This window comes from Salvelinus alpinus, chromosome 19 (genome assembly GCF_045679555.1).
Source record: "Salvelinus alpinus chromosome 19, SLU_Salpinus.1, whole genome shotgun sequence".
Taxonomy (NCBI): Eukaryota; Metazoa; Chordata; class Actinopteri; order Salmoniformes; family Salmonidae; genus Salvelinus; species Salvelinus alpinus.
The window spans coordinates 44,068,046-44,080,201 of record NC_092104.1 but is presented as its reverse complement, the minus strand read 5'-3'; the positions used below and the strand labels follow the sequence as shown (position 1 = coordinate 44,080,201).

At 46.4% G+C, this 12,156-nt stretch overlaps 1 protein-coding gene across 3 annotated transcripts in view; it reads right to left on the bottom strand.

The window, feature by feature from the left end:
• LOC139545690 (intermembrane lipid transfer protein VPS13A-like) overlaps positions 1 to 12,156 on the bottom strand; it is a 56,622-nt gene that overhangs the window by 35,517 nt on the left and 8,949 nt on the right. For 2 of the 3 annotated variants that reach the window (XM_071353714.1, XM_071353715.1), the window contains exons 16-37: positions 11,944 to 12,038; positions 11,673 to 11,815; positions 11,097 to 11,298; positions 10,826 to 10,940; positions 10,402 to 10,538; positions 9,947 to 10,079; positions 9,619 to 9,736; positions 9,357 to 9,501; positions 9,131 to 9,215; positions 8,834 to 9,012; positions 8,526 to 8,682; positions 7,867 to 7,946; positions 7,647 to 7,706; positions 7,314 to 7,509; positions 6,843 to 6,959; positions 6,427 to 6,530; positions 6,153 to 6,320; positions 5,650 to 5,957; positions 5,245 to 5,392; positions 4,950 to 5,100; positions 4,694 to 4,818; positions 4,417 to 4,586 (exon numbers count right to left, since the gene is read on the bottom strand). In XM_071353714.1, the coding sequence (XP_071209815.1) occupies positions 4,417 to 4,586; positions 4,694 to 4,818; positions 4,950 to 5,100; positions 5,245 to 5,392; positions 5,650 to 5,957; positions 6,153 to 6,320; positions 6,427 to 6,530; positions 6,843 to 6,959; positions 7,314 to 7,509; positions 7,647 to 7,706; positions 7,867 to 7,946; positions 8,526 to 8,682; positions 8,834 to 9,012; positions 9,131 to 9,215; positions 9,357 to 9,501; positions 9,619 to 9,736; positions 9,947 to 10,079; positions 10,402 to 10,538; positions 10,826 to 10,940; positions 11,097 to 11,298; positions 11,673 to 11,815; positions 11,944 to 12,038 (3,136 nt within the window). Of the gene's footprint in view, positions 1 to 4,416; positions 4,587 to 4,693; positions 4,819 to 4,925; positions 5,101 to 5,244; positions 5,393 to 5,649; positions 5,958 to 6,152; positions 6,321 to 6,426; positions 6,531 to 6,842; positions 6,960 to 7,313; positions 7,510 to 7,646; positions 7,707 to 7,866; positions 7,947 to 8,525; positions 8,683 to 8,833; positions 9,013 to 9,130; positions 9,216 to 9,356; positions 9,502 to 9,618; positions 9,737 to 9,946; positions 10,080 to 10,401; positions 10,539 to 10,825; positions 10,941 to 11,096; positions 11,299 to 11,672; positions 11,816 to 11,943; positions 12,039 to 12,156 lie in introns of all 3 variants that reach the window. The other variant, XM_071353713.1, reaches the window with a different exon arrangement.

Sequence of the window (12,156 nt, the reverse complement as noted above, 5' to 3'; positions counted from 1 at the left end):
CAAGGGCACTATCAACAAACCCTATAGCAAGGGCACTATCAACAGACCCTATAGCAAGGGCACTATCAACAGACCCTATAGCAAGGGCACTATCAACAGACCCTATAGCAAGGGCACTATCAACAGACCCTATAGCAAGGGCACTATCAACAGACCCTATAGCAAGGGCACTATCAACAGACCCTATAGCAAGGGCACTATCAACAAACCCTATAGCAAGGGCACTATCAACAGACCCTATAGCAAGGGCACTATCAACAGACCCTATAGCAAGGGCACTATCAACAGACCCTATAGCAAGGGCACTATCAACAGACCCTATAGCAAGGGCGCTATCAACAGACCCTATAGCAAGGGCGCTATCAACAGACCCTATAGCAAGGGCGCTATCAACAGACCCTATAGCAAGGGCGCTATCAACAGACCCTATAGCAAGGGCGCTATCAACAGACCCTATAGCAAGGGCGCTATCAACAGACCCTATAGCAAGGGCGCTATCAACAGACCCTATAGCAAGGGAGCTATCAACAGACCCTATAGCAAGGGAGCTATCAACAGACCCTATAGCAAGGGAGCTATCAACAGACCCTATAGCAAGGGAACTATCAACAAACCCTATAGCAAGGGAACTATCAACAAACCCTATAGCAAGGGAACTATCAACAAACCCTATAGCAAGGGAACTATCAACAAACCCTATAGCAAGAGAACTATCAACAAACCCTATAGCAAGGGAACTATCAACAAACCCTATAGCAAGGGAACTATCAACAAACCCTATAGCAAGGGAACTATCAACAAACCCTATAGCAAGGGAACAATCAACAAACCCTATGGCAAGGGAACAATCAACAAACCCTATGGCAAGGGAACTATCAACAAACCCTATGGCAAGGGAACTATCAACAAACCCTATAGCAGTGGAACTATCAACAAACCCTATAGCAGGGGAACTATCAACAAACCCTATAGCAGTGGAACTATCAACAAACCCTATAGCAAGGGAACTATCAACAAACCCTATAGCAGTGGAACTATCAACAAACCCTATAAAGCAGGGGAACTATCAACAAACCCTATAGCAGTGGAACTATTAACAAACCCTATAGCAGTGGAACTATTAACAAACCCTATAGCAAGGGAACTATCAACAAACCCTATAGCAGGGGAACTATCAACAAACCCTATAGCAGGGGAACTATCAACAAACCCTATAGCAGGGGAACTATCAACAAACCCTATAGCAGGGGAACTATCAACAAACCCTATAGCAGGGGAACTATCAACAAACCCTATGGCAAGGGAACTATCAACAAACCCTATAGCAGGGGAACTATCAACAAACCCTATAGCAGGGGAACTATCAACAAACCCTATAGCAAGGGAACTATCAACAAACCCTATAGCAGGGGAACTATCAACAAACCCTATAGCAGGGGAACTATCAACAAACCCTATAGCAGGGGGACTATCAACAAACCCTATAGCAAGGGAACTATCAACAAACCCTATAGCAGGGGAACTATCAACAAACCCTATAGCAGGGGAACTATCAACAAACTCTACAGCAAGGGAACTATCAACAAACCCTATAGCAGGGGAACTATCAACAAACTCTACAGCAGGGCAATGTCATGACGCTCCTGGTCAGGGATCCAAGGCACAAGAAAGGAGAGCGCGGACTGTGCCGTTTTTAATGACACTTCACGCCAATTGTAAATATTATGAAGCAGAGAACGCTCTCCTGCTCTTCAGTACCAACCAAAGGAACGCCTTTGACCTCTGGGAAACTTTTGCCGCCAAAGCTATAAATGACCAAAAAAGTAAATACTGGAACAATATTTCTAAGGTAGGAATATTAAGAATGGTCAGTGGGGATATAAATAATAATCATGTCATATTGCTTTTCATTTTGTGATGTTTTTAAAAACTGTATGAACCAAATACTGTAACTTAGGAAGGAAACCCAATTCGGCTGTTAAGTTTCCATACAATATGAAGAATGCTGAAACTACTTTTGTTAAGATATGAATGTGATTTTAGTTTTCATGTCCCTTGCACATTAACTAAACCACGCCCCGAATGAGGTCAGAAGAGCGTGTCAGTGTGATGGAACCGCTCTTTTCGACCAGAGTGCTTAAAAGGACTCCCTAAGAATGAAAATGCAGACCAAAAGACATGAGACCGTGGTCCACACGTTGAAATGGTTGCAAACTCAACACAAGGTGAAGAAAAACTCACTAGACCAAAACATTGACAGTCTGCAGCTGTGCATGTAAAAGGGATCTAGAACTTCGACTAAAGACACGAGGTGGAAGGAAGAAAATCCCATCTCAGACAGAGTATCTGTTATGTTTCACTATATTGGATCACTCCAAAATATCGGTATCACTCCGCGGCGGAGGGATTACATCCGAGGATTTACAGATTCACTCCCGTGTACACCTGTGTCACGGCTGGGGTCCGCCCCTATATATAGACACCATGGCGGCGAGACACATTCTCTATATAATTTGAGGCGCCTCTAGCACCGTAGAGAATTGGAGTGATCCGTATAGCTCACATAACCGTGGTTACATACGATGCCCAGGACTGCTGAACCAACCGCAGAGGGAGGTGTCAAGTTACCCGATAGTACCTAGCAAAAGGTGCAAGAGGAAGTCCAGCTGGCCGTAGCACAGATATCAGCGAGGGGCACTCCTCTCAGTAGAGCCCAGGACGCAGCCACATCTCGTGTTAAATGTGCCACTACAGATTGCAGCACTGGCCTACCAGCCAGGCAGTATGCGGTCGTGTCCACGATCCAGTGAGAGAGCCTCTGCTTGATAGCCCAGGACTCTCACCATAACAGACAAAAAGCTGGTCTGTTGTTCTCACTGGATCAGCAACCAGGTAATGGATTTGATTTCAGCGAGTGGAGCACTCAAGAGGGGCTGACCATGTGGCCAGCTGCTCCAGGCTGCAAACAGCCAGTGAGAATACTTGCACGCAAGATATTACACTTACCAGTGACTTACCAAGTGAACTTCAGAACGTTTGTACCGCAAACCATACGGACGTCCGCTGAGAAAATGAAAGAGAACGTCTGTCTCGGCCATGGGGTCTATATATAGGGGCGGACCCCAGCCGTGACACAGGTGTACACGGGAGTGAATCTGTAAATCCTCGGATGTAATCCCTCCGCCGCAGAGTGATACCAATATATTGGAGTGATCCATATAGCTCACATAACCGTGGTTATACACGTAACCGTCATTCTATTTGAACACTCCACTACGAGACCAAAACAGAAGGACAGTGTGACCTCTGGTGGATAACCAGAGCATTACACCCATCAAGCCATTCCCGACAGATAAAGACTACACGTAAATACATTGCATTTCTTACCAAAACGTGTGTAAGGTATTTGGTTACTGTGAGCGTAGTTACCAAATGTACGATAAATGTCCCTGCCCCCTTCTCCCGCTCTCTATTTTCCCCTCCCCCTTTTCCATCTTTGTGTAATAAGCCGTCATATCTTGTCAGTCCACTAGGGACTTTTGTCTCATGTAAAGTGTGTACGTGTATTCTGTGTTATTATTTAGTTCGTAAATAAATAAATCAAATTTGTGTAGAACTGAATAATCAGAAAAGGCTGCTGTTATTGTGGATTCAAGAAGTCTGCGACGTTCAGAATGAGACTGATACGAGGTAATGATTAATAAGTGACTTATCGCTATATAACATATATTTCTTTAGAGTTTCATTCGGGAGATGGTAACTATAAACAAATTCTCCCGTGGTGCCCCAAATTCCTAATGAGTTAATTGTTTCATGATTAATTTAATAGAGTAACAATTAAACATAGTTAGTTGATAAGATAAATAACAGTCATCACATGAAATCAAAGTCACGTTACGACAGCACTAATAACAAACCCTACCATAAGTGCACTAAATACCTTGTAATCCGTTTGTCAAATGATGTTACATTGAGGAGTGAGACTAACTTTCTATTCTACAGATACAAAGATTCCATTCTCTCAACACAATTGACATACTTTATCCTTACTCATGGGTTTTGATGGACTGGGAGTGAGAGATTAACTTAGTTGCTTTGACTATGATGGGGCTGCTAACCAAAGACATTCATCTTAGCTGTGTGACAGTCCTATGTGAGTAGACAGATGGTGAAGCAGTGATGAACATGATGCCACGCTGAAGAACACACACTGAGCCTCGTACATCAACGCCAGCACCGAGTCACACGATCATATGTTCACAGTACACATACATTACTCTGTGGCATCTCTCCCAGGTTTTGTGAATGTGTAAGTAGGCTCAGTACCAAATCAAATCTTATTTGTCACATACACGTGTTTAGCAGATGTTATTGCGGGTGTAGCGAAACCTAGGTAACTGTGGGTGTGTCCTCTACCTGGCAGTGATCTTCTTGACACTGCATCTTTTGTCGTCTAGCAGGCAGTCTGTGAGTTTGACGGAGGCCTTCATAGATCCGTCTGAGAACATGTGGACAGATGTAGAGATCGTCCCCAGGGTGAACTCAGCCAGCTTCAGCTGCTCATCCCTCGAGTCCAACACCTGCACCTTGGAGACACACAACAAAAAGTCTCTGTCTGTGGGCGTAAGAATATCCAAGTAGATGGAGTTTTATATGGTTAAAGCCAGTGTTTGTGAAGGCATGTAGTAGTCACCTCAGTCCCATTGGGGCTGTACAGGACCAGTGTCATGGAGTCAAACTTGAAGTCAAGTTTCAGTGTGCTCTTCAGCTTGGTGCTCTTCTGGGTCTCCACCACTGCAGCAGTTACCACTGTGTTGCCTACAGACAGGGTTCAACACAATTATAATAACAGCACAATCCCAGCAACACACGCGGCCACAAAACACATCCAAATTCAACCCAGACTGACACACTGCTGTCCTCACCGCTGGTGGGGTTAGTACCAGTACCTCCTGATGCCTGTGAGCCTTTGGTAGAGGCCGTGTCGGAGCGGTCCACTGTACGCGGAGGAGGAGGGGGGGAAGCAGAGTCTGACGTCTCTGACAGGTTCCCACTCAGAGTCCTCAACACCACCGTCATATCATCCTGACCCAGGATCAGCTAGTAAGACACACACACCGTAACACTGATGCATCAACATTTCATACTAACATTTCATTTCACACACTAACATTTGTTCATTGAGAGTTGGCTTTAACTAACACAAACGCATACACTCCGACACACACACACACACACACTCACGTTCATTGGTTTGAGGTGAGCAGTGATCTCTATGTCGGGGATGCTGTGGTACCAGGAGGCTGACAGGTTCCTCTGGATGGACAGGTCCAGGTTGACCGGCTTCAGAAGCTGGATTTCCCCCTGAAACCTCCCCTCCTCAAAGGTGGTTCTGGACAATCAATCAATCAAACACACACACACACACACACAGCTTTACAGGTTCTGATTTGCTGCACATCCGGGGACGGACCAAATATGCAAAACTAAGTGAAATAACACAGAGACGTGTCAATAGTTAATCAACACTTCACATCCCAGTGCACAAATTAAGTAGTCCTTTCATTGTAAAACAACTACGCATCTATGACGTTTCATTCCAATCCTTGTACATCTACAGAATGGCCTGACTACCAGTTTGTATCTCACCTGTACATCTTGAGGTCGCTGAGGCCCACGGTCATGGTGTCCATGACGGGAGGGATCTTGACGTGCATCTGGGAGGGGACCATGGCGAAGCGGTTCTTGACCGTGACCATACCGAGGTCGGCCACGATGACGTTGGCGGAGGACGACGACTGCGGCAGGAAGACGACAGGAGCGTTGAAGTCCACGTCCAGGGAGATGCGCGTGCTGCGCTCAGCCAGCTCCATCACCCCCGTGGCCGCCTTCTCCGCTGCCTGCACAGTCACCTCAGCCAGGGCCTCCTTGGCCACCTGGAAGTTGTTGATGAAGGCCTGGGGGAGGAGGAGGAGTCAGGTCATGTTACAAAGTGCTCGTGGATCGTCATAGCACTTAGGATAATCCAAGTCAATAAATTCTGGGGCATTTTTGTACCGGTATTAGTAAAGGCACCGGTTCTCAAAGAACAGGAGAATCGAGGTTAAAAGATCGATAGGTGGAATGAAGAAAGATGGCGGCGGGTCTCTTACCAGGATGGAGGAGACAAACTTGTTGAGGAAGATGACCTGGATGCAGCCCACCGTCAGGGTGATGCTGGTGTCCACTTTACCCATGTCTAGATAGGCATCGCCCTCCGTGGCTTCCGTGTGGTTCACCATGCGGAAAGCAAACACCTCCTCATCGGCTATGGATACACACTAGGACACAGAATTCGTACAGAAATACTCATTAGAAGCACACCAGCAGAAAATTAATTAATTTCCTTTTTAGCTAATTAAAAAATGTACAGGTATCCAAGGCTACCTGCTTGTACAAAGCCTCCTTATCACAGTCCAGGATGACTATGTTCTTCAGGTTGGCCAGAACCTCGACCGCCTTTCTCCTCATCAGCACCTCCGACACCAGGCCTGGAACATAGAGCAGAGGTAGAGAGAACCGGTAGAACAGAAGGAGGAGGTGTAGGACAATTCTAGAACATAGACAGCTGTTTCAGTACCAGAGCCAATAAGACACTATCATCAGTGGTTTATTTATGTCTACCACAAGGTGGCCCCCTGCATCATTATCATGTGTGTGTGTGAACACGTCCTGTCAACACATCACACATCATTTTGATATTTGATGCAGAGGCCATCATAAAATCATGCATGTAGCTGTTGACTTTATGCTGTGGACGTGTGTTGCAGGCGGGGACTTGTCGTGTGTGAGGCGGCCTTTACCCTCGATGCGGATCTCCGCTATCCTGTGGCTCTGGCCTCGGATGAAAACCTTCAGACAGTTGAGATCGGCTCGGATGTGCAAATTCACCACATCCTCAAACTTTGACTTCTTAGAAGCTAAGGAGAAGGGGGCAGAGAGACATTTATGAAAGAGCTGCTCTGTTGTCAGAATTTCAAAGATCCATCGATGTGAAGAGGACTTTGTTGGTGCATCAGAATACATCTAATGTCCACTGGTCCATACAAATGGCATGGAAATGTACATTTGGTTTAGCTAGCTAATCTACGTATTAGGAGAACACGCATCTACTCAATATCTCCACATGCAACAAACATATAGGAAGTATACGACCTAACCGATGTCTCTTCCACTTTCAACTACCTTGAATCATGAAATTGTAAATCAATATCAAAACGCGGAGAAGTCTAAGTCCCAGTAAGCAGAATCGATTCCATGAAACGGATAGTTACAAGTTTTTTTTGCCACGGCCGATCCCTCTTTCTTCTCGCCTTCCTCCCCCTCTCCCTCGTCCTCCTCGGGGATGGTGGGCAGCTCCTCCTGGCTGGGCGCCACCTCCTTGGTCGGGGGGAGGAGACTGATCAGGAAGTTCATGGCATTGAGCAGAGCCTCCGTGTGCAGGTGTATGTCCAGAGACGAGAAGTTCACCTGAGACGTCACACACAGACATACCACCTTCACTATGAACACACACTAATACAACTAAGCAGAGAAGTGAGGTCAAATCAACATGTTGAAATTCCAACTGCGGGTTAACACAGTTGTACTGTATTGCAAGAAATTACCTTAACTGATTGTTCAGTGTTCTTGTACTCAGACTTGAATTCTGGCCCATTCTTATCAGCCTGAAAGAGACACTGATGCTATTAGACCTGCTCTACTGTTAAATCCACATTGTCGTCTTGCATTCTTCATCCAATGTTGACTGTTGGAAGTGTTCACTGTGTGTGTGTGTGTGTGTGTGTGTGTGTGTGTGTGTGTGTGTGTGTGTGTGTGTGTGTGTACCTTAGTGTACTCCAATGTGAGGAGGTCATCCTCTGTGTTGTCTAGAGTGGTGATCAGGTGCACTTTCTTCTCCTCTGAATCTGGACACGTTTACAAAACCAGAAAAAGCATATCACACATACGCACGTCTGCAGACATGCCACACACATACAACTACCAACAACATAACAATGTTTAATCGTATGATAGATATATACAAATGTCTTCACAGTCCTGCTAGTGTTTCAAAAAATGCAATCGCAGGAAAAACACAGTTCTGAAAGCACCAGGTGACAGAGATGAAAATCTATGTAAAAAGCGTAGAAAGAGGGGTGATCTAAAGACGCGACTATAATGGTTTGCGAACAAAGTCCCTTTGAATGCATTGGACAACGAAATGAAGTTGATTTGAAAACAAATAGAACAGGAGAGAAACGCTGGTTTCAATGGCATATAAAGAACACCTCCAGAAAACAGACACATTCAAGTTTGAACTACCTTTCTGGCGTCTCCCCTAACGTCAGAGCTGCTGTGGATATCTAAGGCTGTAGCGAAAGGTGCATATCGCTCACTTCGACATTTACATTTTTACAATGTGTCCAAAATTAGATAAAAAATATTTTCCCCGATTGTGAATTTCTGCCTCAGTTGACAGCTCTACCAGCCAAACCCTCACTGACCCATGTACTCGGGGCACTCCAGGCAGATCTCTCGTAGGAACGTGTAGGATGTCATGTCGAAGGTACGTAGCTTCAACTCGGTGCCCAGTCCCTCAATGTCCAGGTGCAACACTGTGACCTCCTCGCCTCCAGACAGACGACACAGCTGAACGGACAGCTAGACAGCAGAAGAAGAAGAAGGGAGAGGAGGTTCAAGTTCATGCACGCACACACACGCACTCCTATACTAGCGATCAGAGTGAACGCAACTACATGAAGTTTTTAGGTACTCTCTCTCACACACAGATGTAGATGAGTTTTAACCATACTTTGCTGATCTCAAACGTCATGAGGAACTCGGTCATGTTCTTCTTAGGGTCTTTCTTGACCAGACCTCTCCTCTTGACCGAGTCGGAGCGCTGCAGGGGGCTGGGCATGTTGTCGGGGAAGAACGGACGGTCTCCTATAGGAGAGCTGGGAGCATCGTAGAACAGGTCCTCCTCTGAGCCTGCACACACACACACACGCGTAATTGCCACACTGTGTGTATGCGTATTAAAGTACATACATCCATTTGTAATGTGTACAAAGGGCTGTATGTGTGTGTGTGTGTGCATGTCCCTCACCTGATTCCCATATCAGGGAATTGCGCAGTTCAGCCATGGTTGGTTTCCTGGGGGTTAGCTGAGGGGTGTACGACTGCTTTAAAGCCTACGTCATAAACACAAGCGGAGATTACACGCCGCACATAGATTTTCTATTGGCTTGTCTATCTACACACAAACCCAACAGACACTACAGACAGAGTCAACCTACAGACAGGCAGAGATAGAGGCCCAGTAGAGTTAGTACCTTGGATGTTGAGTGAGCGTTGGTGCTGCGCGGGGCCGGCTTGCTCTCTGGCAGCGGGATGCTGTCGATCAGCTCCAGCACGCCCCGTACCTTATCATCAGAGATCCTCAGAGACAGGAGGGGCAGCTCCCCGGAGATTTTAAACCTGACACACACACACACTTTATTCATATAATTCATCTGACCAGCTGTTTGACAAACACCATTACACAGTGGCTGACTGTCCATCACACCAACCCGCACCCCCACCTTTCCCTCTTACTTGGGCATGCGGGAATCTGTGACCACCATGGCTCTGCTGAACACCACCTTGACGTCGACAGGCTCCAGGATGTGGAGGGCCGACTGCCTCAGCTTACGGGCTTTCTTCCAGTCCCCATCTAAACACAACAACCACTGGCGCCGTTAAGCCTCATTTATAGTCAACCTAATTACCCAACGCAAGAACACAATAAGCTACACAAAATGTATTCCCTGCGTAGTTGCGTCACGTGACGATTTAGGCAGCAAACCTGCCGATAATTGTGTGTGTGTGTCTCTCCCCATACGCGAGTTTGCGTGTGTGTGCCTTCGTCCGGCGGCGTGCGTACCTGGTTTGCTGTAGAGGAACTGTAGGCTGCTGAGTTGGACATCGAAGCTGTCGTAGGCTCGGGACATAATGTCCTCTATAGTACTTCTCCCCACAGAGAGCTGCGGCAGCCCCTCTCTGCTCAGACTAGACACCTGATAACACAAGACAATGCCATAACACCTGGGTGAGGTCCTGTTCATTAGGCAGGGATTGACATTAACGGTTGCCTGGGGCAAGTCAATTAAAACAGTCAGGCAAGTGGATCCTTCTCTGTGGTCAAATTGTGTTGAAGACAACTGTTAATGTGTTACCTCTAGTGTCCCATTTTTCAGGTGAATTTAGTGACTCACAAGAAGGAGAAAAAAGACAAAGCCAAGTGTGCTCGATCATAATTCTCAACTTCTCCATACATCGTCTCGCAAATCACTCAAGTCCGAACCGACCACTCGCACTGAGCACGTTGAAGTGACTTACCTTGAAGTGACCCAGGTCCAACAGCATGAGGTTCTGGGTAGAGTCGTAGAAGCCGGTTTGGGGAACGATTACGTAGGAGGCCATGAGGTTGACGTTCAGATCCAGAACCTTCTGGGTCTCAATCACGTACATCAGTCCTGCAGACAACGACATAGAACGGAGGGCATACTTCAACATGTTCTTACATATGGATACGAAACGGGTGGGAGGCGTGCCAGTAGGAAGTGGAGTGGAGATTGAGGTCAAAGGCTTGTAATCCTGTCTGATGAATCAGAGTAAAATGTCCATAGAAAGTCAAATTAGAATAGATCTCTATGTTTGGGTCTGCGGCACACGTCAAAAAATCTATCAGTGCCGTGTTTCTTGTGACAGGCCAGGAGTGCGAGTGTGGCCTGTCAGTCAGAGCTAGAGGCGGGGCTCTGACCTGTGGAGGTGCGGTCTCGGAACTGCTCCAGCTTCATGAGCGTGGCGTTGGTCAGCTCGTCCAGCTGGAGGTCATCAGGCGGCGAGAAGAACGTAGACATGCTGTTCACCGTCACCTGCCGGAGAGAGAGACAGGTATCCATGTTGTTACACACACACACAAAAACAGGATGAGCAGACTTTCGTTCTAACATGCCTGATTGAACCGAGGAACGACTGGAAAACAATTATGTACACAGGACACACACACAAAAATGCACAAACAAACTCACAGCATCATAGATGATCTCCAGAGGCTGGGACTCGACACGGAGCCGCTGATCAGCGCTCTCGTCCAGAGGGTTGGTCTCAAACAGGATGTCCAACAAGGGGGTCCCCGTTACCGTGGCAGCCTTCCTTGACGACAGCAATGTGGGTGCCGGCCGGTTATTGGCTAGTCCTGTCACCTCAAACAGACTGAGCTGGGCCGACAGCCTGAGAGGAAATACCGCATCAGAACCAAGGGCAGAAAGAAGTGGGGAGAGAGTGGAGGCAGAGGAAGAGAGAGTGGGGGAAGAAAACGGGAAAAGCAGAGAGAAAAAGAGATCGACAAACTGAGAATCGCAAAATGGTGGCACAAGAAAAAAAAATTATGACATGCCAAATATAGTGCATACCATTGATAAAGCACTAAAACAGAGCAGGGAAGAAAGGGGAAAGTATTTAACTACAGGGTTTGTTCAGAAGCGTAAAGCGTTACCGGTATGTCAAGTAGAATTGGGCATCATGTCAGTTCTATTAATATCTATCTGCAACGTTCTAAACGTTTCACCTTGGGGAACACACCCCAGAGTGCATACTGTACTTACTTAATGGCTTGTGCTCCGGGCCTCTGGGTCAGCATGGATTTCAGATCTTCAACTGTGAGTTTAAGGATTTCATTCTGGTCCTTGTTGTCTTTCATTGAGACAGACATCCTCTCCATGTGGAAATTAATCTTCATATCCTCAAACTGCACAAACAAGACCAGAGAGAAAAGGGAGACTGAACAGTGTCCTGGATTATCTTTCTTTCTTTTTGAAGACGCAAGGGATTGTGATACTGCCCTACAGTGTGTGGGAATATACAGTAGCAACTCACGTTCTTTGGCAGGTTATGATTGACAGCTATCTCACTGTAGTCGATGGCGGTGTAGAGTTTGGCCTTCTCAGCAGAAGTCATAAGCTCGTCAAAAGCTGAGGATAATTATAAGACAAAAAAAAAAACACGTCAATCTCCATGCAATGTGGAAATGTGTCTTATGATTTACAATAGCAGCATTAAAACATCAGGAGCACCTTATCAAGATTATTT